At 46.7% G+C, this 24333-nt stretch overlaps 1 protein-coding gene across 25 annotated transcripts in view; it reads right to left on the minus strand.

Moving 5' to 3' along the window:
• Positions 1-24333, minus strand: part of LOC140429207 (sorbin and SH3 domain-containing protein 2-like) — a 1121994-nt gene that overhangs the window by 156314 nt on the left and 941347 nt on the right. For 23 of the 25 annotated variants that reach the window (XM_072515915.1, XM_072515921.1, XM_072515899.1 and 20 more), the window contains 5 exons: positions 21882-23435; positions 16979-17079; positions 8404-8450; positions 7092-7206; positions 6010-6138 (listed from right to left, as the gene is read on the minus strand). In XM_072515915.1, coding sequence (XP_072372016.1) covers positions 6010-6138; positions 7092-7206; positions 8404-8450; positions 16979-17079; positions 21882-23435 — 1946 coding nt within the window. The remainder of the gene's footprint in view (positions 1-6009; positions 6139-7091; positions 7207-8403; positions 8451-16978; positions 17080-21881; positions 23436-24333) is intronic. The other 2 variants (XM_072515920.1, XM_072515919.1) reach the window with 1 other exon arrangement.

Raw genomic sequence — 24333 nt, forward strand, 5'->3', positions numbered from 1 at the left:
GGCATGGAGGAACTCAAAGCCCCCGAAGTCGGAGAACTGGCTATCGGATATGGCAAGCTTTCTCGGTCTGGAGAAAATTAAGTTCGCTCTGAGAGGGTCACTGTCAGGGTTCGCCCGGGGGTGGCAACCATTTATCGACTTCTTCGCGGAAAATTAATCGTCAGCGGGAGGGGGGGGGGTTGCTTAGGGCAACATAGTTAGGCGGGTCCTTTTGGGAGGGGAGCTAGTTTTTGCTTTATGTTGATTGTTCTTTACACACTGTTTTGTATTGTTGTTGTTTACTATGCCAAAATGCCTCAATAAAATTGTTTGTCAAAAAAGAAAATCCCAAAATTTCTGTCAATATCTGACATATATAAAAGGCCATATCCACCGCCTCTACAAGGCTTAACGTCTCGGCAGCCAAAGTGCATTTGACCAATCTCATTCTCTTTGTTTCCCACACAAGAGGGCAACATTTACCATTGTTCCCCAAAAGGAAAGTTATAAAACCTCCTGAAACCCCATCACATAAATTTGCATAGGATGAATCACTATAAGCTATGAGTTTCAAATGCCTAAGATCACCTAAAACCGGGAACCTCAAAACACACTCCTGTATTTTTAGTTTGACCAACACTTTATTTGCTCTTATTATGTCTTCCACTTCGGGATCATTCATTTTTGTACTCAACTCTAAGACATCAAAACTCACGTCCGGTCTAGTCTGCCGACTTAACCAATTCAGTTGCCCAATTAAACTTTGCAGTTGCTTTTTTTCCAACTTTGAAACCATTGCGTCTTTTTGTGAAACCCGGCCACGACTAATTGCTTTGGACTGATGCTTTCCATATAAGATTGCTGACGTAAAGTTGCCCCTAACTTAGTCTGTCCAATTTCCAGTCCAATATATTTAAATGCACCGGAAGCCTGACTTCCAACCCTAAATTCTTTCCTCAAACCAGAGATTACAATAGCTTCGAAATCACTAGTCCCACCCCACAAAAAATCATCGACAAGCATCATAAAGATGCCAGAAAGATTTCCTTTATAGTGCCAGTAAAACATTGCCGGATCTGCTTTCAACTGGCAACAGCCTAACTTCAACAAAACTGACCTTACCGAAAAATACCAGACTCTAGACGCATCATTTAATCCATATACACATTTGTTCAACTTCCAGAGTACCCCTTCCGTGTTAGCTGCTTCTTTAGGAGGACGGAGAAAAATGGCTCTCTGGAGCTGATGCCCCTGCAAGAAGGCAGCTTTTATATCTATAGATTTGCATTCCCATGCCTTTGTGGCTAACAGAGCCAAGAAGATCTTTAAATAACCTTTCCTGCTGTAGGTGAATCTACCCTTAAATCCTGATCTTCTAAGTTTTCTTCAAATCCCCTTGCCACAAGCCTGGCCTTTGCCTTATAAGTTCCATCCAGAAGAACTTTTTCCGTGCAAATCCATCTGTGGGATAGAGCTCTTTGTCCCCTATCCGGTACTTCCGTGTATACCCCAAATTCACTCCAACTATGCAGTTCTTGCTGTCTGCAACTTCGATAACTTTTTCATCTAATTTATTGGAAGCCACCAAAATCTTATGTGCATGTGGGCTTCTACTGCTATTAGTATTCGTAGTCTTACTCGTGTTCCGAGACCTTGATAAACTACGTCCCCTCTCCCGCCTGGTTTCTCGTTCTGCTACTGCTTGATCTTTCCCTTCTGCTGTGGGATGTCCTTTAATAGTTCTCGACCTTTTCCTGTGGACCTGTTCACTATCCGATGTACTATCTGAACTGGCACTGCGTTTCAGTGCCCTCCATTTTTGAACTTCATGTTCCCAATCCATTGTCTTGACTCCCTCCCTGAATGCTGTACATGAAACCAATGTTTCTACTTTCTAGTGGTCTTCCCTGATCTACTAATAACAGTTGCATCCTTTCATTGACTAGACCCTTCGGGCACCTATGTCACTTTTGTACCAACTTTTGGCAGTTGTCCTTTTGGAAAAATAGCCTGTTCTAATTCATCAGAAGTGTTGTGTTCCTCTACAGAAACCCTGTCTATATCAGTTAACTGGTCCTCATATTTCTGTAACACATGCGTACCAGATGACCCTTGTTCCTTGTCATGTCCGTCTGCTCTGTCTAAATTTGAAAATTTGTAATCTGTACCCATTATCCTTGATGAATTTACCCTAACAGTTTGATTGCCATGTTGCAAAATAATTGTTTTGCCATCTATGCCTATGATCTTCCCTGGACCTTTCCATTCATTCAAATTGTCTCTCTTATATTGTACTATGTCTCCTTGCTGAAAAACGGTATTTGATGGCCGTACATTATGCCTTAAAGCTCTGTGAATTCTTTCAGAGACTTCTGCTTCCAAAAAGGCTTTTCTACTGCTAGGTAATTCATTTAAATGCTCAGCAAAGGCAGAGCTAATTGTAGTCCCTTCTCAAGCTGGAGGCTGGTCATCCAAAATGGACAGAATTTTAGGATTTCTACCAAACACTAATTGATAGGGACTATAGTCCCCAACCATCTGCAATGAATTATTTGCATGTAATGCCCATGCTAAAGCTGAATTTTGCCTGCAATTTGGTCTATCTGCCTAAATCTTCCAGAGCATGTCATCGACTACAGCATGGTTTCTTTCACAGACTACTAAATGGGCTTTCCGCAGCCATATTCATAACTGTGATATTCACGTTTTCACACATATCCCTAAATTCATCATGAGCTAATTCTCCCCCATTGTCCGTAAGGAATTTTGCCGGTGGGCCCATTCCTATCCCTATCCATTTTTCCACAATTTGATCCAGAATTACTCTCTTTTCTTTACTTCGTACAATTGTTGATTGACTAAATCTGGTTGCTAAATCTACAAAATGCAAAATAAATATATTACTGGCTTTAGCCCAGATCTTAAGGTACATGGCCACAATGTTGTTAAAATCCCTGGCCAAAGGTAGGGTTACTATCGGTCGTGCTGGTGTCCTTCTGTACTTCCTACAAACTTCACAGTGATCACTAACCTGTTTTATCAGTTTAGTATAGTCATCATCCCTTACCCCTGCATCCTTTAATACATTTTTCAGCCTCCGAGGAGACAGATGCGCAAATTGCCTATGCAGTTTTAATACAAAAAGCTTTTTATCAGCTAAAGTCCCATTTTCAACTGCCATTAACACATCCTTAACAACTCTACTTGAAATATTATTTGTCAGTAATGGAATACAATAGTGTCCTGACTGTGTAAATTGTAAGTCCACCGCCTTTCCAAAAACTGTTGCCTTATCCTGTTCCATATACAGTTTCATGTGTGCTTTCTTCATCGACGGTCTGCTCAGAAGCAAAGGTATCTCACTTGATACAACATCTGTGCTAATGAAATGATTCACTCCGGCAATATTGCAAGGGATCACCACTCTTTTCAGCGACTTCAGAGTATTATCATCCCCAAACCTGAAACTTGTGGAACTTTTAAATTCCTTAGCTTTGTTATGATTTTCAGCATTCAAAGAGTCCAGGTAACATTTTAACCAGTCAATTCCGCACACAGTAGATGTGCAGCCACTGTCCAATACAGCTCAATTGTAGGATTCTGCAACCAACACCCTCATTACCGGCGTAAAACAGCTTGTTAATAGGACAATGCCTTCTTTTTCCTATCACTATCTTTTTCCTCTTCTGACTCTTCCGTGTCATGTATAGCTTCAAACACTATTATAACATGTTGGACAGTTGAAAGCATAATGGTATTGAGAGTCACATCGAAAACATCAATTTATCATGCCCCGTGCATTTCTGGGGTTCATCTTCCTATTGTAGGTTTTAACTGGGTTTCTGTCTTCATAATTTCCGGGTCCTGATCTCCTTCTATAGTCTTGGGTCCTGTTCGTAGCCATACGATTTCGCCATACTGTTAGTAGTGTATTTTCCATATTCTGCATTATTGCAGACTGACCTATTTGGGTCATCAGAGCCATCGGAATCGAATGTTTCCCCAGAAACGTTTTTAAAGCTTCTGTCATCTGATCGATAAGGTATCCTTATCCGCAAACTGAACTTCTGTCAAAACCAGGAGCCTATCCATGTTGCTCACTCTAGCAGTCAGGTAATTTAAAGGGCAACACAGACTGTGGAAATTCCAGGTTGTGTTTCTGCAGCCTTTTATATAGTCTGCCAAATTCCATTATATAGTCTTCAATGGAGAAATCCTCTATTTTCCGGAACCTATCAAAATCCGACCATGCTTCATACGCATTTAACAAGTCATCCTTCTCATAAATCTTATCCATATAATGTAATAGAGTCTGCAGACCTTCTTCTGAGTCTAACTCTTCCAATTCCAGCTCAGAAAACGCTTTGTTCCGGATTTTACTGTCATAAGGTAGAGAAAGAGCCATTGCCATACCTTGTTTTCTCTTTCCCAAGGTAGTTACCTTAGTCCATATAACTACTGCACTTCTCCATTGGTCGTACGATTCCCTTTCAGAAAATAAGGGGGGATAGTCATATCCGGCCATCTTTATCCTAGGTTCAGTCATATATCTTGGGGTTTTTTTCTTCTCACTCAGTCCTTGGTTTGGTCTGGAAAAGTTGTATTTTTCAACCCTTCACATTTGCACAGCAACCATCCTCTGCTACCATTTGTTAGACGTTTAGTTGCTGTTGTATAAAGAGTCAAAAGTTCTGCTCATTTTCACCAACACCTTTATTTCACTTCAATAGACTCTGCACAAAACTCTAACATCACATCACCTAACACAAAGGCCACCTGAAGCCCCTTTACATAATCAGTATCAATTATTGGATACCTAACATAAATGAGACAACTAATTGCAATGTCTCTTAACCCATTACTTAACAGGGTGGGGACTTGTCAAACACAATAAACACCTTTGTGCACAACCAGTATGATGCCTCTATCATTTTCTTCCTCAATGAGGGCTGACCCATGAACCCTTGGCCCATCTCTCCAGACATCTTCCCCTCCTCGTGGCATCCACCCACCTTCTGGCTGTGGACATGACCCCAGAGCTATGTCCCATCCCCTGGGTGTTCGGATGTTGGCTGTTGCGTGTGTGGTGTTGTCTCCCAGAATGTTCAAGCACAGTGTCCAGGAATCTAGGCAATGGCTCACACATGCTACCTGGCCAGCTCACCCACGGGAATCCACTTGGGTTGTGTGAATTGCTCATTTAACCACGATTACCAATTCCCTTTCAGAAATGGCCTTCAGCCATGCGGCCAAAGGCCTCGGCGGTCGATGGGGGTTATGGGTGATTGATGGGGCAGGCAGGCAGGGAAAAGAGTTGTACCCAGAACGGGTACACACGATCGAGGGGCTGGCACGGTGGTGCCGCGAGCAGTTGCCCCCCCCCCCCCCAGTGCACTCGCCCATGGCGGCCCATAGCAGCAGAGGGTCCCCCAACCCCAGCCGAGGGTCCCCCACCCTCTACCGAGCACTATGGTGGCAATCCCAGTGCCCCCGGGTTCGTTGCCTGTGAGCAAAGCTGGCTATTGACCTCCTCGGCTCCCCACAGGAGCCATTCCGCCAGGTTCACGTTTTTCAAAAGGAATACTAATCGACGCCAGCGTGACTGCTTACTGGAGAGGCCGGTGAATAATAGGAGGCCGTTGGATATGGGGTGGCTCATGTTGATTGTATGGAAATGGAGTTTAAGTGGTGATAATTGGTTCCTCGCCATGCTACGGCGAGATCCCGATTTTGCCAAAGATGGCGGGCTGGTTGCATCGCAAACTGTTTGGCGCCTGGCGTGGTTCTCGTTTTTGGCCTCTCCCACTATTCACTGGCCTCGTTTCGCTTGAGCAAGAGCATAACATGACCGCAGAACCGCGCCCATCGTCTCCCAAATGGAGAATCCAGGCCCTATTTTCAAATGCAAAACTGCAACATGCAAAAGGGAGAATGGACTTTATTTTTCAGAGACAACTGCCCATCCCGCCAGCTGTTTTGGTTTTAAAAGGAGCAGTATGAGGAACTAAAAGTTAAAGAAACCAAAATTACCTTTTTTAGTGAGAGCTCCACATTGGTATCGGCATTAAAATTATATTTCGCAATAGCTTCCCCAAAATCTCTGGCCTCAGCTGGGGGCGGCGGTCTCACTGGCTGGGCCTTATCTGTTGGGGGCAACTTCTGCAAGAAAGAAAAATAAACTTACAACACCCATTAACACTACAAGAAATGTAGTCCACAAGCAAATGCAGCAAGATCTGGACATTATCCAGGCTTGGGCTTACAAGTGGCAAGTATCATTCATGTCACACAAGTGCCAGGCAATGACCATCTCCAATAAGAGAGGATCAAACCATCGCCCCCTGACATTCAATGACATTACCATCACTGAATCCCCCACTATCAACATCCTGGGGGTTACCATTGATCAGAAACTGAATTGGACTAACCATATAAATACTGTGGCTACAAGAGCAGGTCAGAGGTTGGGAATCCTGCTTACCTCCTGACTCCCAAAAACCTGCCCACCATCCACAGGGCACAAGTCAGGTGGGCAATGGAATACTCTCCACTTGCCTGGATGAGTGCAGCTCCAACCACACTCAAGAAACTTGACACCATCCAGGACAAAGCATCCCGCATGATTGGCTCCCCTTCCACAAACATTCAATCCCTCCACCACTGATGAACAGTAACAGCTGTGCTTACCATCTACAAGATGCTCTGCAGGAACTCACCAAGGTTCCTTAGGCAGCACCTTCCAAACCCAAGACTACTATCCTCTAGAAGGACGAGGGCAGCAGATACCCGGGAACCCTACAACCTGGAGGTTCCCCTCCAAGTCACTCACCATTCTGACTTGGAAACATATTGCCGTTCCTTCACTGTCGCTGGGTCAAAGTCCTGCAATTCCCGCCCTAATAGCACAGTGGGTGTACCTACACCACATGGAATGCAGAGGTTCAAGAAGGCAGATCAACACTACCTTCTCAATGATAATTAGGCATTGGGCAACAAATGCTGGTCTAGCCAGCGAATTCCACATCCCATAGAAAAAAAATTAATTAAAAAAAACGGAGTTCAGCATATCACACCAAAACAACTCATACAGCGACAGATAGAAAACTACAGACCTCAACATATGAAATCGGGAATATGCCAACTGCTCCATGGTGTTCACCTTCAAACCAATTTTGATCTATTTGTCTAATAATGTAGACAATGTTCCCTTTCTTGAATGGTAACTCCCTGTAGGTAAGTAAACATGTTTTTAATACACATATCATACTGATCACAAATCGTACTGCAATAGTATGGTAATATAGCCTACCAAACTAACCCCTGCACATTTCTAAAATAATGAACTAAATCTTCTGGTCTCGCCCGCCATGGGAATCAATGTGGGCAGGACGGAGAATATCGGACAAGCAAAAGGTCCATTGGGTTTGGGTGGGTATTTCCGATCCCGGGGCAGGCGGAACTCGAAGATCCCACCCAATCTGTCTGAGTGGTCGCTCAGTTGGTAACACTCCTGTCTCCAAGTCACATGGTTCTGGGTTCAAGCAATGCACTGCTGAGGGAGTGCTACACTTTCCGAGGGCTGCCGTCTTTTAAATGGAATGTTAAACCAAGGTCCCATCAGTGCTTTCCTGAAGATGTTCATGAAACGCGTGGCGGTCAATTTGGTGTGCCCACTTATGATTTTCAGTGTAAATGATTCAACTTGTGTGCTGTTTTTGATGAACAGGCAATGACTCCGGCTATGAATTCCCGAATGGACAATAACATTTAATTGAATTGAATTGTTCAGGAACCTGTTACAAATACTGACCCCACTCTGGGAATTTCCTCTTAACTTCTGAAACACAGCGACCCAACGAAAAGCAGTGCTATAAATTTGACTGAGATGCGGCAGTAGAAAAACTGGTGAAATACTGTCTCGAACACAGAATAAGGCTGTGGCCATTTAGGGCCAAGATGAGGAGAGATTTCTTCACCCAAAGAGTTATAGATCTTTAAAACTGTCTACCTCAGAGGGATGGGGATGTGCAGCCACTGAATATATTCAAGACCGAGAATTAAGGGATAAGGGGGGTTAGGGGGGTTTGTGGGTGGGGGGGGGGGGGGGGGGGGGGGAGGTGAAATTGAGGTGGGAAATGGACCATGATCATATTGAATGGCGGAGCAGGTTTTGAAGGCCGAATAGTTACTACTGCTTCTAATACGTACATCATGTAGAAACAGAACAAAGTATAGAATGTAACACGAACAAGACAATGTGTTGATAGTATTCTACATAACTTTGGTGGACATTGTCGACACCCTCCCAATCCAGTCCCCGAGGGATCTACTCACAGACCCCTTCAGGATCAAATTTTAAGTTTAAAAAGCTAATATTTACACAATAATTTGGAAAAAAGCCTGAGTAAACATAACAATACTTACTTCGCTGTTTGAGCCTTAAAATCATAAATTGCTTTAGCGGTCTGTCTCTGAAAAGGGAAAATATGTTTCAGAAACAATAAAAGACAGAGCAAATATAATGATGAACATTCGTTTTGCAAGATCAACTGGCAGGAGAACACATCCACCAAGAACCACTCGCCCATCGTAGACCCCACGGGTCGTTCACTCAGTTTTGCCCGTCGGCAGTTGGCACCTTTTAAACCCTTTCCAAACTGATCAAAGCCTCTGTGAAGCCACCCGTCAGTGGAGTTGCCAAGACCATCCAGGCTGCAGCTGTGGTGTAGTCCAAACAACGACTCGCTTTGTTGAAGAGTGTCTGCTGACTAAACTTAAAGGCGGGTTTAAAGAACTCCATCTAGCCACTGACAAGACTACTGCTGGGCTCTGTGACTAAGCACAGGCTTAATAAATAAATAAGCCACTAACACGATGACGACGGTATACTGGCCCAGTTAAACATTTTTTTGAGTTTTCAAAAATATGACCAGATGTCAGGTATAAAGGATGAAGATGTGGATGATATTGGTTTGCAAGGCCCACATCTTACACTGCCCTGTTAACTGTGGAGACTGACTGGAAGGCTGAAGCCAACCTGTTTGGTTCAAACCTTTATTCAAACACAGGTAAGGCTCAGCTGAACTAAATCAAACTAATTTCAAACCCGAGTGCAAATCTGTCCCAATTTTCTTTTCCAAAATAAATACAAATACAACTGAAACAATACTGTAAAGTTTTTTTTTCACCTTTTCCAATATGATCACTCCAATCAAGGTACAACTAAAATTCTGGGGCTGGATTCTCCATTTCTGAGACTAAGTGTTGACGCCGTCGTGAGAACTGTGGAGTTTCACAACGCCAAAATCGGCGCCACAGGTGAAGGTATTCAGCCACTCCAAAGCGGCTCGCAGGGGGGTCACACGAAACTCCACTCTGGAAGCTGATCGGCGGTGGATTCGCCGGTTCTGTGATTGCCACACAGCTGCAGCTGCACGTAAGGGAGTCTCCCCCTCCCACATGCAAGCGTCGCAGCCAAGATGGCCGCAAAGAGAGCAGTGCAGCGCTTCCGCGATGCAGAACTGGAGACCCTCCGTGGAGGAGAGGCGGCTGGTTCTCTATCCCGGCCCGGGAAGAAGGTCCTCAGGCACCACTGTTTGCCATGCGTAGGTGAGGTGGGAGCTGCCGTCAGCGCCTTCAGTGAAGTCGCCCGGACTGGCACCCAGTGCCGAAAAAAACTGCAGGACCTCCTCAGGCCAGCCAGGGTGAGTAGGCAATGCTGTGCAAGTGACACTAAACCCCCACCCCCCACACACGTGACCCGGACGGGTGATGGCTCCGCTCGCGCTCCCGTCCCACGGAGAAGCCCGGGGTCCATCGGGAGGAGGAGGGGATGGGGCCCCTGCCAATGGCTCCCGCTGGGGATGTGCCGGAACACCGCAGCACCTCACACTCCCACCCCTCCTGTCCCTGGTGAATCTGGTGGGCAGTGGGCAGAACAGGGCGGTTCCACGCCACCAGGGACGCCCGAGGAGCAGCCCGGGCCCATCCAGGCCGGGCCGCCCCAGGAGACGTGCGCCAACGGGGACTCTCATTGCAGGGAAGGAGTCACAGTAGGCCGCCTCCACTCCTGCTGTACCATCTGGGGAACCACAAAGCCATAGTGGTAGGGCCCATAAGGCCAGAAGGCTAGATACCAGGTAAGTTGGCACGGGTGCAGTGCACAGCTTAGTTATAGGGGCCAGGGCACAGATTTACTCACAATAAACACATGGTCACACCGTTCAAACCTGCCTCTGTGCTCTGGCTGATGGGTGTGAGAGTGGGGCGGTCAGTGCTGGCCATTGGGAATGGGGGGTGGGGGACGGGCGTGGCCCAGTGGGTGCACTGTGTAACCGCATTCCCCCCACCAACCCAGCACCCCCTCCCCAGCTAGTCGACAGGGCCATGAGATGGGCTGGTCAGCTCGCATGCGGGGATCACCCAGGTGGAAGGTGCTACTGTGGGCATGAGTCAGACATTTTCAAATGATGTGGAGCACGGAGCTCATCACACAGCAGGCTGTCATCATCCTCCATCCCATGAACCAGACCTGCTGTCACTGCCAACCCAGTGCCCCCAGCTCGTAGGGCCGCGGGTATATATAACGGAGGGGCTGTGCATGCGGGTGGTTTGGTGGTGTGGGAGGTGAGGGTGTTCGGTGGTGAGAATGTTCGGTGGTGAGGGGGGTGAGGGTGTTCGGTGGTGTGGGAGGTGAGGGTGTACTGTGGTGAGGGGGGTGAGGGTGTCCGGTGGTGTGGGAGGTGAGGGTGTTCGGTGGTGAGGGGGGGTGAGGGTGTTCGGTGGTGTGGGAGATGAGGGTGTTCGGTGGTGAGGGGGGGGGTGAGGGTGTTCGGTGGTGTGGGAGGTGAGGGTGTTCGGTGGTGAGGGGGGTGAGGGTGTTCGGTGGTGTGGGAGGTGAGGGTGTTCTGTGGTGAGGGGGGTGAGGGTGTCCTGTGGTGTGGGAGGTGAGGGTGTTCGGTGGTGTGGGAGGTGAGGGTGTTCGGTGGTGAAGGGGGGTGAGGGTGTTCGGTGGTTTGGGAGGTGAGGGTGTTCGGTGGTGTGGGGGGTGAGGGTGTTCGGTGCTGGGAGGTGAGGGTGTTCGGTGGTGTGGGAGGTGAGGGTGTTCTGTGGTGAGGGGGGTGAGGGTGTTCGGTGCTGGGAGGTGAGGGTGTTCGGTGGTGTGGGTGGTGAGGGTGTTTGGTGGTGTGGGAGGTGAGGGTGCTCGGTGGTTTGGGAGGTGAGGGTCTTCGTTGATGTGGGGGGTGAGGGTGTTCGGTGCTGGGAGGTGAGGGTGTTCGGTGGTGTGGGAGGTGAGGGTGTTCGGTGGTGAAGGGGGGTGAGGGTGTTCGGTGGTGAAGGGGGGGTGAGGGTGTTCGGTGGTGTGGGAGGTGAGGGTGTTCGGTGGTGTGGAAGGTGATGGTGTTCGGTGGTTTGGGAGGTGAGGGTGTTCGGTGGTGTGGGGGGTGAGGGTGTTCGGTGCTGGGAGGTGGGGGTGTTCGGTGGTTTGGGAGGTGAGGGTGTTTGGTGGTATGGGAGGTGAGGGTGTTCGGTGGTGTGGGAGGTGAGGGGCTGTGATATGGTGGTGTGCGCGCCCCTGGTCAGCGACCCCCCCCCCCCTCCTAGTCTGTGAAACGTGTGTCGATGAGTGTGTCCTGTGCGCGCTTCTCCTGGCGATGACATTGTGCGGCCTCCAGTGCCTGGCCAGGACACATGTCCCGCTCATTGTCCTCCTCCCCATCATCCTCCTCGTCTGACGAGGCCTGTCCTTCCTCCTCATTCTCCTCCAGCACATCACCCCTCTGCTGGGCTATATTGTGGAGGACGCAGCAGACCACCACGATGTGGCCAACCCTCCTGGCCTCGTACTGGAGGGCCGCTCCAGAGCGGTCCAGGCACCTGAAACGCATTTTCATGACCCCGGATCACCCCTCCACCACACCCCTGGTCGCACATTGGGCATCATTGCAGCGGATCTCCGCCTCGGTCTGTGGCCTCCATATAGGCGTAATCAGCCATGACCACAATGGGTAACCCCTGTCACCCAGCAACCATCCGCATAGCCGGGGGGGGGGTCCCTCAAACATGTCGGGGATCACCGAGTGTCGCAAGATGAAAGGCATGTACACTGCCCGGGAATCGGGCGCAGACGTGCAGGATCCGCATCTGATGGTCACAGACCACCTGAATGTTCATGGAATGCTACACCTTTCGGTTGGTGAACAGTGGCCTGTTATCCACCGGTGGCCGTAGGGGCGACATGCACCCCATCGATGACCCCCTGCACCTGGGGCAGCCCGGTGATTTTCTATAGCACATTAGAAACACGGCGTCGGGAATTCGGCCCATCCGAGGCGCTGAATCGCTGAGGCCCCGGAGAATCGGTCATCAGGACCGCCAATGAGATGCATACTGTACTTCCGGGCCGCACAGTCATTTTTGGGGGGCCGGATTCTTCGGCCGATCGTGTTTCCCGACTTCAGCGTCACCTAACGGAGAATCCAGCCCCTGATCTTCATTCAATTTTACTTATTTATACCAGGTATCCAATCATATTCTATATACAAAAAAATAAAAAGTATTAATTGTAAAAGCATCGTAAACTCATTTAAAAATAGCCACAAAGTAGAAAATTGGATTTTGGAATTAATCAGCAGAAGTGACATCACATGACGTGTAAAGCACAGCATTCGCTCACTATCAGAAACAAACAAATTTATGGATACCTTGGACTAGATTCTCTGGTCCACGACGCCAAAATCACATTCGGCGGCGTGCCAGAGAATCCAAATACCCGGCAGAATCAGGTCGACGTCGTTTCTGCGAGTACGCCCGCTATGTATCCACGGCCTCCGGCCATTGCCTGAGGCCCGCTCCCCGATGCTCTGCCCCCGACTGGCCGGGTTCCCGACGGCGTGGGTCTCTCATGGTCTCAGCCATCGGGACCTCAGCGTGGCGGAAGCGGACTCAGTCCAGCGCCGACACAGTCGGGGGAGGCCCGATCCGCGGGTAGGGGGGACATTATTCGGGGCTGGGGGCACTGTGGTGGGGCGGTCGGGTGTGCACGAGCCGGCCGAAGGGGGGTGGGGGTGGGGGGGGCACTATTTCGCGGGCCGGGTCCCGCGAGCGGCCTCCTCTGACCCAGCAATTCTCCAGGCCGTATCGGCAGCTAGAGCCGGGTGCTTTACGCTGCCTTCCTGATAGCCCCCAGCAAAACAGGGAGTAGTTGGCCGTTTTGCGCCAGGTTTCCTGCCGTTCCCACGCCGGCGTGGGGACATAGATTCCAGATCTGAGAATCCAGCCTGTTACATGTCATTGATCTTGCACAGCCCCAAGCTGAACTTCCTTCCCATTGCCATGGTGCCCGAACAACTTGCAACTTCAAATCCACTCTTTAACAAGCTCAGTTCATAGGATACTTCTGTTCTGTCCTTCACTAGGATTGCCACAACTGTGGTGTTCACTGTTGCTGTCCTCCCACTTGGGCCAACAGTAAACGCCACAGCAATGGGGCAATTCCTGATACCATCAGTGGCAAAGCTGAGGAAAACTGCTTTATAATGGCAGTCCAGCCTCTATTGCTGGAGCACAGCCAAAATGCAGCAGCAGGTCGGACAGTGCGATGCACAATGCAGCAATTCCAGACTCTCAGTGGAGAACCACACACCTAAAAAGAGGCAGAATATTTTTGTTCATTTTAATCTGCTTCTTTCTATCGGCCTTGGCTCAGTGGTAACATTTTTGCTTTTGCGTCAGATGTTTGTGGGTTTGGGTCCCACTCTTGGAATTGAGCGCAGAAATCAAGACCCCAATTCCCATGCAGTATTTGGGGAGTGCTACAAGTCCACTGCAGTATTTGGGGAGTGCTGCTAGTCTATTGCAGTACTTGGTGTGCTGCAGCTCCCATGCAGTACTTGGGACAGCTGCAACTCCTGTGCAGTGCAGCACTTGGGGTGCGCTACAGATCCAGTGTGGTACTTGGGGAGTGCTGCAGCTCCAATGCAGTACTTGGGGAGGACTACAACTCCAGTGCTGTGCTTGGGGAGTGCTGCAGCTCCAATGCAGTACTTGGGGTGGACTACAACTCCAGTGCTGTGCTTGGGGAGTGCTGCAGCTCCAATGCAGTACTTGGGGAGGACTACAACTCCAGTGCTGTGCTTGGAGAGTGCTGCAGCTCCAATGCAGTACTTGGGGAGGGCTACAACTCTGGTGCCTTGTTTGGTGAGTGCTGCAAATCCAGTGCCGTACTTGCAAATACTGCAAGTCAACTGCAGTACTTTGGGAGAGCTGCAACTCCAATGCAGTACCTGGGGAGTGTTGCAAGTCCAGTGCAATACTTGAGGAATGCTGTGGCTCCAGTGCAGTACTTGGCAGGGTTGCAACACCAGTGCAGTATTTGGGGAGTGCTGTAAGTCCACGGAAGTACTTGGGGAGGGCTACTACTCCATTGCAGTACTTGTGTTTCAGTTGCAACACCAGTGCAGTACCTGAGGAGTCCTGCAACACCAGTGCAGTACTTGGGGAGGGCTTCAGCACCAGTGCAGTATTTGGGAAGTGCTGCGAGTCCAGTGCAATACTTGGGGAGGATTGCAATACCAGTGCCGTACTTGGGGAATGCTGCAGCTGCAGTGCAGTACTTGGGGAGAGCTGCGACTCTAGGACAGTACTTGGGGAGTGAATGCAGCACTGCTGGAGGTGCATTCTTTGCGATGAGCCAATACACCAAGACCCTGTCATCCCTCAGGTGGACATAAAAGATCCCATGCCACTATTTCAAAGAGGGGCAGAGGGGGTTTCCCTGATGTCCTGGCCAATATTTATCCAATAAAGATTGGGGTGGATTCTCCGCTGCCCTCCACCACTAGCGGTTCCCTGATAAGTGCTTTCAGTTTCTCTTTTTCTCAGCAAAAAGCACTTAAACGTCTTATGCTGTCGTCCCCTCACCTCTGACATTTAGCTCTTTGGTCCATGTTTGAACCAAGGCTGTAATGAAGACAGGAGTTGAGTAACCCTGGCGGCACCCAAACTGAGTGTCCATGAGCAGGTTAATGCTGAGTAAGTAATAGCTCTGTTGATGACTCTTTCCATCACTTTGTTGATGATGGAGAGTAGACTGATAGAGCAGTAATTGGTTAGGTTGGATTTGTCTTGTTTCTGGTGTACAGGACACACCTAGGCAATTTTCCACATTGCCGGGTAGATGTAAGTGTTGCAGCTATACTGGAACAACTTGCCTAGGGGTGTGGCATGTTCTGGAGCACAAGTCTTCAGTACTATTGCTGGGATATTGTCAGGGCCTATAGCTTTTGCAGTATCCAGCACCTTCAGTTGTTTCTTGATATCACATGGAGTGAATCGTATTGGCTGAAGACTGGCATCTGTGAAGCTGGAGACCTCTGGAGGAGACGGAGATGGATCATCCACTCGGCACTTCTGGATGGCGATTGTTGCGAATGCTTCAGTCTCGTCTTTTGCGCAGATGTGCTGGGCTCCTCTATCATGGAGGATGGGGATATCTGTGGAGCCTCCTCCTCCAGTGAGTTGTTTAATTGTCCACCACCATTCACAGCTGGATGTGGCAGGACTGCAGAGCTTAGATCTGATGCGTTTGTTGTGCTCTGTCTATTACTTGCTGCTTATGCTGTTTGGCACACAATTAGTTCTATGTTGTAGCTTCACCAAGTTGACCCCTCATTTTCGATATGCCTGATTCTGCTCCTGACATGCTCTCCTGCACTCTTCATTGAACCAGGGTTGATCCCCTGGCTTGGTGGTAATGGTAGAGTAGGGATATGCCGGGTCATGAGGTGACAGATTGTGGTCAAGTATAATTCTGCTGTTGCTGATGGCCCACAGAGCCTCATGGATGTCCAGTCTTGAGTTGATACATCTGTTTGAAGTCTATCCCATTTAGCACGGTGATAGTGCCACACAACACGATGGAGGGTAACCTCAATGTGAAGACGGGACTTGTCTCCACAGGACTGTCACTTCTGCCAATATTGCCATGGATAGATGCATCTGCAGCAGGCAGGTTGGTGAGGATGAGGTCAAGTATGTTTTTCCTTCTTGTTAGTTCCCTCACCACCTGCTGGAGTCCCAGTCTAGCAGCTCTGTCCTTTAGGACCCGGCCAGCTCGGTCTGTGGTGGTACTACCGAGCCACTCTTGATGATGGACATTGAAGTCCCCACCCATAGTATATACTGCACCCTTGCTACCCTCAGTGTTTCCTCCAAGTAGTGTTCAACTTGGAGCAGTAGTGATTCATCAGCCGATTGTGGACGGTACGTGGTAATCAGCAGGCGGTTTCCTTGCCCAAGTTTAACCTGAAACCATTAGACTTCATGGGGTCCAGAACCGATGTTGAGGACTCCCAGGGCAACTCTCTCACGACTGTATACCACTGTGCCGCCACCTCTACTGGGTCTGTCCAGCTGATGAGACAGGACATACCCAGGAATCGTGATATTGGTGTTGGGGACATTGTCCCTATATGTCAGCAGGGTGGGGCAGGATTTGCACTTTGGGGGGGGGGGGGGCCTGCCGTTGGATCTCGGTACTGGGCTCCCACTCAAAATGGCGGCTCGATGTTGGGATTCCAACTAGCATTCCCTGCCATGCATAAATTTGGCTTTATTGGCTGTAAAGTGCTTTAGGATGTCTGGTGATTAGAAAAGGTGCAATGTTTCTTTCTTAAACAGACAATTAAGTTTAAAAATCCTCTCGCCCTGGGACCAATTGAAAAAGGCATGTGCATGAGTGTGACAGTGTCACATTTACAAAGGCTCCCGAGAGTTAGAAGAATATCTGTACGACAATGCACATTGAAAATAACCACATGGAGGGATAGGAACATATTGAAAGAGGTCTGGTCCAAGTTAACCCTTGCATTATTTCAATATATTTTTTAAAATATTTTACTTGACAAAAATTCAGCTTATGACATTCTATATAAATCTATATCCAGAAATAAAATCAAAGATAATTTGTAGTATTGCGGTGTTGTCCCTTCTCAGTTACCTCTTTTTCTTCTGGTTTCCTACGAGGTTCATCTGTTGGTCCTCTGTGATCTTTTAACGTTGCTCGGCCCATTTCTGAGACAATCCTATGAGAATCCTGATCTATTCGAAATAAAACGTACTGAAGTGAGTAACGAGCTCAAACACCGTTGTCCACAACATGGACCAGATGGAGTTTTTTTTTGGCTGCTTGGTCAGAAACCATACCCATATTTATGAATTGACTGGAATATTGCCACTAATCCCAAGGGTTTTCAAATATATTCCTCCAGTAATTCTGGGAAAGATGTCGGCTTCTGAATAATTGTCATTTCTCAAAGGGGTGGTCAGATTTCTGGGCACAGTGAATCTACGGTTGCTGCGATCCTTCTGGCATTGTCCGTGGCTAGGTTCAAATGCAGATTAATGCCCATGAAGAAACCTCATACGGGCTTTCTGCTGATGCAGGGACGTGAGATTAAGGGCTTCAGGTTCCACTGATAGGAGTTGCCGGCAGTGGAATAAGAATACAGCTGAGTGCAGCCAGGGCTCAGGAAAATCAAAACAAATCAAGGAACCACGGGCATTCCCCGGATTTAATTTTTGGAAAAATGCTCCAGAATGGTTTCAAAACCGGGTGGAGCCTTTGTGCTTGAACACTGCACTCTCGTAACTACCCTCGGTTTTAAAACTAGTCGTCAAGCTTGCTTCTTATGATTTTCAACGGACTGACTGTTGCACTTGTAGAGTGGAATGTCTGGCTAAATTCCTGTCCATACATATGCTCTATAATTTTATCTCTGGTGCTCGTCTCTGAAACAGAACTCGAGAAGTTCTCTTTTTATTTAAAGCAAGATCAAACGACATGACTTCAGGAGACAGAATATGTGGCGTGTTGCTCATTTCCTTGTTATCTGTCACCCAGAAACCCATTGCTATGTTGAGCTGTAGAAGCTAAAATGTGAATATGTTGTAGGGTATTCCTTCAGTTTTGACTCTAAATTGATTAACCACTCCTTCATGGCATGCTAGCTGTACTTGTTTTCACTGGTAGCTGCGCTGTGGAAATTTAACTCATTGCTAAATAGCCCCCACGGTTTATTCAGTTTGGAGTCAATTAGGCAAAGCCGCTTCTAGGTTACCCAGCTCTATCCTGATAATCACAACTCACCACAAACAGATATTCCGAGTTTAACGTAAGACTATTTGGTACTAGATTTATGCCAATAGAAAATAGCCGGGGGACTTCAGAAACATCACTTACCCTTTAGTCTGTAAAGATTTGCACTCAGCTGAGTAATATAGCTGGCACCAGACTTGAGATCACAGAGGCAGCAGTTCAGACGCCACACAGCACATATTGAGGATATGATGGAATCAACTGGGAAAGGGAACTGCCAACCAGAAAAGGGGAGTTTTTAAAAATTTCAGTGGCATCTTCTCTGTGGTGGTAGATTTTTACTGATTGCATTCCTATCAACAGCAGACAATGGCGTTATGCCATGTTAGGTGCTTATGGGCATTTTCAGATTTTCCTCAAATTTGAAGCAATAATGCATCCATCATCCTGCAAACCTCCACCAAGGGATGAGCTTTATAAAAATGGACTGTACAAGCATTTCTTGCACATGGTGCTTTAGAATCCATACAGCTAACGCTATGTTATTAGTTACCCAATATTCTTGGTTATGCCTCCATCATGGGTAAGGTGGGTTGCGGCTCTACTTTTTAGAACTTCTTACCTGAACCCTGTTTGCCCCTCTACCTCTCCCTGCACCCTCAGAAGCTCTTGTATCATGGCTTCTGTTCTCTGCTTTCACCTACTGTGATGAACGGTTACTGCCTTATCATCATGTAAGGTGATGTCCCCTTTAAGACCGGGCTTGGAACCCTGGGGACTCCGCCTCTGGCTCCGCCCATCTGGGAGCCATACATAAAGGCCTGCCTCATGGTCTGTATAGCAGTCAGCTCTCGTCCATAGCTGTAGCATAGTTATTAGTCTAATAAAGCCTTCTTTACAGTTTAATCTCTAAGCGTCATTATTGAGGGAAACTCACCTACCCTCTCCCTGGAATACGCAGTCAGTGCTCTGCCACCCAGTGCACAGCTCTGGTGGGGGAAGAAGCAATCACATTCTTCAATTTCTCTCCTCGTTACTTTTCACTGAAAATCTAACTTCTCTTGCTTTGTCTTCCCGAGGATAACCTAGCTGAAGTTAAGAATGATGCACAAAGTGGGCTGAGGGGGAGGATTTGTGAAAAGAGAATGTTTTTTAAAAAAGTGTTTACATTTGAATCTGGGCGGTTAATGGTGTAATGTTGTGGCGAAGGAATGATATTCTGCGAAGCCTAATCTAATCCACAAAAGATTGCATTGAAATCAATTCCCCTGTGCTCAGAAACGGCACAATGACCTGAGCAATTAATGATAAAGAGTCGATAAATGGGTGATCTGATTATTTACTGACACAGGAATAAACAACGGGCAATATTGAAAGTCCTGAGTTGCTCCTCTGTGGACAATTATCATACAGTATTGTTTTGGATTTCAGACTACACATATTTAATACCATTTGATGAGTAAACATTTTATGTGAAGTCAAACAAATTGAGACCAAGCAGGGCAAAAAAAAAATCATACTGTTGTTAAGAGTCTACATGTAGTTTGCAATTCATGATGTCAAATGAGAACATAAAAATGATTGGAAAAGTAGTAAATATTCACACTAGCCCAAACCCATTTCTCCCTCTGGTCCTATATACACTACAGTATCTGAACTATTATTACCCTTGATTTAATGCAATTCCTATATTTATATATATATGTGTGTTGTAGTATTAACAGTGCAACATTGAAGTATGATTAGCTCTAGCAACATGATGGTTACGGATGGATGGTCACAACACCTCTTTTAATAGAATAGGGAACTCTTCCAAAGTCTATTTGTTTCATTTTTTTAAATAGAACATTTTGGCACAGCTCCATGAAGTCAATACCAGAGGGAGCAAAAGGTCAATTAAAAATGGATACATTCTTTGTCCCCTGCTTAAAAGCAAATTGACTTTATTTCTAAGTGTGTTGGTGGAATCCTGGCATAGCCAAGTATCACAGACAGCTGCATTCCTACTAGATATTAAGCTGATGCAGCTCCCGACAGTTTAAATACTGGGTGGACCTGGATCAGTCAAACAGAGGGAAAGTAAAAACACACAGTAGATTTTAGAGCAACATCTAAAAGCAATAAGATATATGGCCTGTAATCTTGGGTTGCAATGTCAATGAAGCTGTCAGCGCTCATCATCGTTACAGTATAAAACTGACAGCAACTTCTGGTGACCACAAGTGCAGTTAAATGTGGAGGCCCTAAAGGTGCCGTCGGTGATACCTTGCTCCATCACAGGGGGCACTGTTGCAGTCTTTGCTGATGCGGTCAACAGCGAATCAGTAATTTAACGTGAACTTCAACATTTTATGCTACAAACTCCATTGAAAACACTTCATTGCAGTGTTAATGTAAGCCAACTTGTGACAATAATGATTATAATTATTATTAAAGAAGTTTTGGCAAACAATATTGTGATGTTATATTGAGTTGCAATTACTGTTGAACGACCACTCGGGCCTTGAAGTGTAGAGTGTCAAATAAAATTTTTTTTTAAAGCCATGATTATTAAAATTCAGCCTGTTCGATACCCGCTGTATTTCTGGATGCCACAGATAATGCCAGAATCAAAGGCAAGTTGAAATAATGGGGTGGGGGGAACACGACAAACAAATTATATCAATGCTCCAATGTACACTAAATCTTCATGGGCAGCCTTGAATCAAGGCCCGTGGCAAAGACCTTCACTTCATCACTGAGCTTTTAAAAGCATATGAGGTGGGGGAGGGGTAAGACGGGGATGGGATTACAGCAGAAAGCTCTTGCGGGATGGGTCCGCTCTGACACAGGACAATGGGCCGAATGGTTTAAAAAATGGCTCTTGGCATGAATATTTATACAATATATTATAAAGCCACATTCAATTTAATCCATCAACTGAAGAAAACTTATGTGAAATTTGATCTCACTTTTTTTCAAGTTAAAGTACCCAATTCTTTTTTTCCCATTAAGGGGCAATTTAGCGTGGCCAATCCACCTAGCCTGCACATCTTTTGGATTGTGGGGGTGATACCCATGCAGACATGGGGAGAATGTGCAAACTCCACACGGACAGTGACCCGGGGTCGGGATCGAACCGGGGACCTCAGCGCCATGAGGCAGCAGTGCTAACCACTGTGCCTCCGTGCCGTCCCAATTTGATCTAATTTTAAACAAAATGAGAGAAAAGATGACTGGTACATTTTATGTTTCACCTCTCCCCTCAACTGTGCCTAAAAAAATGTTCTATCAATCTAAATGAGCAAATATGAATGTTAACCTTCACGAGGAATCAATGATCAGAGACATGGCAATTAAATAGTCACTTATTCATTAAGTATTATTCTATATTACATGGATAGATATATAGTGTTTAATGCTGGATAATTTGAAAAAATAAATACTGGCATTGTTTAATTAACATGTATTGAACTTTTAAAGCATTTACACATTTCAGAAATGTTCATGAGCTAAACTGACAAGCAATTATGGTGAAGAATGAGAAGCCTTTCATCCAATAGGTCTCAACCATATGCTTTACCTGAAATGTCTTTTTAGTTTTGCTTTCCCCCCCCCACCCCCAGTTATGCTCAATTGTTTATTGTGCACAAGCAGTTCCTCTAGGTACAGCATCTCAATGCTGAACATGGGGCCGTACATCCTGACTCTATAAAGATATCACCCAATTAAATTTACAGTGTAGATGGCAAAATGGATGAAGAATGAATGGTTGATGATCAGACAATTCCCAGACACACAGTGAAGATAATGGTTTATATGCCACCTTGGTAGTGCGTGTAATCATTCCCTGGGTTGTTGTTGGTGTCCATGTCCTCGTAAGAGGCACTAAAAGGATTTTTTTCATAATCACACTGGTACAAAGGAAAATTAACCTCCTTCTCTTGCCGCTCGGAAGGCTGCGGACTCCCTTTCTTCCTGAGTATCTTGAGGGAGGAATTTCTCTCAGGAATATCTGGAAGCAGTTCAGTTAGAAGCCTGTGGAGTATGCTGTTGTCAGGTAGGCTCCCGCGCCTCTTTTCCGCTTTGATGTGATCATAGATATCTTTCAAAGCAGAATCCAGCGCTTCAAACACGGATTTAGATTTTGGCTTTTCAGTTTTTCTTTGGGGAGGCAGGCCCTTTTTCCTCCTGAAAGGCACAGGGCTGACGAGGAAGGCTAACTTTGAAAGGTTAGACTCGGCTTCAGGTTTCTTTGGAGCTGTCCTTTTCTCTTGATTTGCCCGTTCGTGTTTCAGCATGGTGGTGAATCTGGTGTATGAGGCTGGGCACCTGCCTTTGCAGGAGCTGAGAAGGTGCTTGTGGTGGTGGGGGTGGTGCCCTGAGCCGTAAAAACTTTCAGAGGAGGTGAATGAGTAATGGTCAAAGTCGCTTTCACTACAAAATGAGGAGCCTTCAATCGGAACGCAGTCACTGAGGTCTGAGACCACCGCCTCATGGTCACTGTCCATTTCCAAATGTTCAAACCTTGATGCTAGTCTTTGCTGGTTTTCATTCGTTACTTTAATATGAATTGGCATCATAACTTTGGACATGCAATGTTGCTGCATCATGGACATTTTCCTGCCTTGATTTTCCTCATCTAGCAAAGATTCAATAGATAAGCGTCGTCTAGGGAAGACTGTCTTACTAGCAGCAGTATAGGAGGCTTCAGATAAAATCACATTGTCCAGATTGGGCATAGATTTTGACTTAATAAGTTTTTCAAATTCCGAGATTCTGGTTGGCACCATGTCCCGAGGCACCTCATTGGAAATTTTTTTCCAATCTGGAAAGATGCCCCTGTGCTGCTCTTGCTCGTACTGCAAAACCCTAGACTTTACAGTGCAGATTACTTCTGGATTTATTAGTTCCTTGCGGTTTATATGGTGCATTTTCTTGTACAACTTCAAGAAGCCTTTACCACCACGGGCTGACTTGCAGCGAATTCGTGACCGATGGGGCTTCTCATTCCCAGTCCCATGAGGTGACAGCCAACTTCTAGAGTATTCACCTTTGGGTTGATCTTCGCAAAGCAATGACACCATGCTCTCGGACTTTGTCTGCTCCTCCTGAACCTCAATGTAGTCATTTTGCAGCAGGTCATCACAGCTGCGAGACTTTAGCTTTGGTGAAGTTGCTTCGTCCGTGCTGCTCCAGGCTTCTGCATTTTGTCGGTTCAGGTGCCAGCCATTCTTGAATAGGACAGACCGTTTTGGACTAGGTGTTATTACAACCAGGGGCTGGCTATGGCGACTACTGTGACCTAACTCATGGGAGGCATTCTGGTTCTGAAGTACACAGCTAAGAAGGGGTGGGTATGATCTGCTAATATCCCCACCTTTCAGATCCATTGAGCAGCATGGTTAAAAGAGAGACAATTCCAGAATTAACAGGCATTCAAGACAGTATTTCAGTAGCAGAAAAGCAAAGATGTAAGAAGAGCGCATGAACATAATTACTATCAAATGTATTTAGCCATACCTGGTAAAAGGCCACTGTGAAGATTATTGTAACAGGTATTTCCTTTGCCTTGAAGAGTTAGGGTTAGGTCTAAAAATGCGAAACCTTTCACGAGCATTGGTCATGTTACGTTTGTCGCTCTGTTTTCTCGAGGACACTTGACTTAGGCCAAATTTTTACTTTTTGCAATCAAAGTTAACATTGAAAAGGGCTAAATACTTAAACACTCTCCCCGCCCCCATGCTTCCCACCCCCACAAAGCCAGCAGCATGGGATAATGCATACTGGCTAAATAAATACTACCCTTAATATACCTTTAGCCTGGTAACCGTGAGCCCACAACTCTTGTGGCTTAATCAAGTTACATTTCCCTCACTTGCTAACTGCAACTCATCTTCTTGTGTGACGATAAAATTAAAACAATGTTTTAAAAACATGTTCAGGCGTGGACATTCAAGCTGAAAATAATGGCCGTTACATTCGCCATTCGGTTATCCTTAGCCCGCCAGCTTCAATGAACAGTAAGTTCACTTTCAAAAAAATATAAATTTAGCGTATCCAATTAATTCTTTTCCAATTAAAGGTCAATTTAGCGTGGCCAATCCACCTACCCTGCACATCTTTTATATTGTGGGGGCAAAACCCACATAAACACGGAGAGAATCTGCAAACTCCACATGGACGGTGACTCAGAGCCAGGGTCGAACCTGGGACCACGGCGCCGTGAGGCTGCAGTGTTAACCACGGTGCCACCGTGCTGCCCGGAAGTTCATTTT

Source organism: Scyliorhinus torazame, chromosome 9, assembly GCF_047496885.1.
Source record: "Scyliorhinus torazame isolate Kashiwa2021f chromosome 9, sScyTor2.1, whole genome shotgun sequence".
Lineage (NCBI taxonomy): Eukaryota > Metazoa > Chordata > Chondrichthyes > Carcharhiniformes > Scyliorhinidae > Scyliorhinus > Scyliorhinus torazame.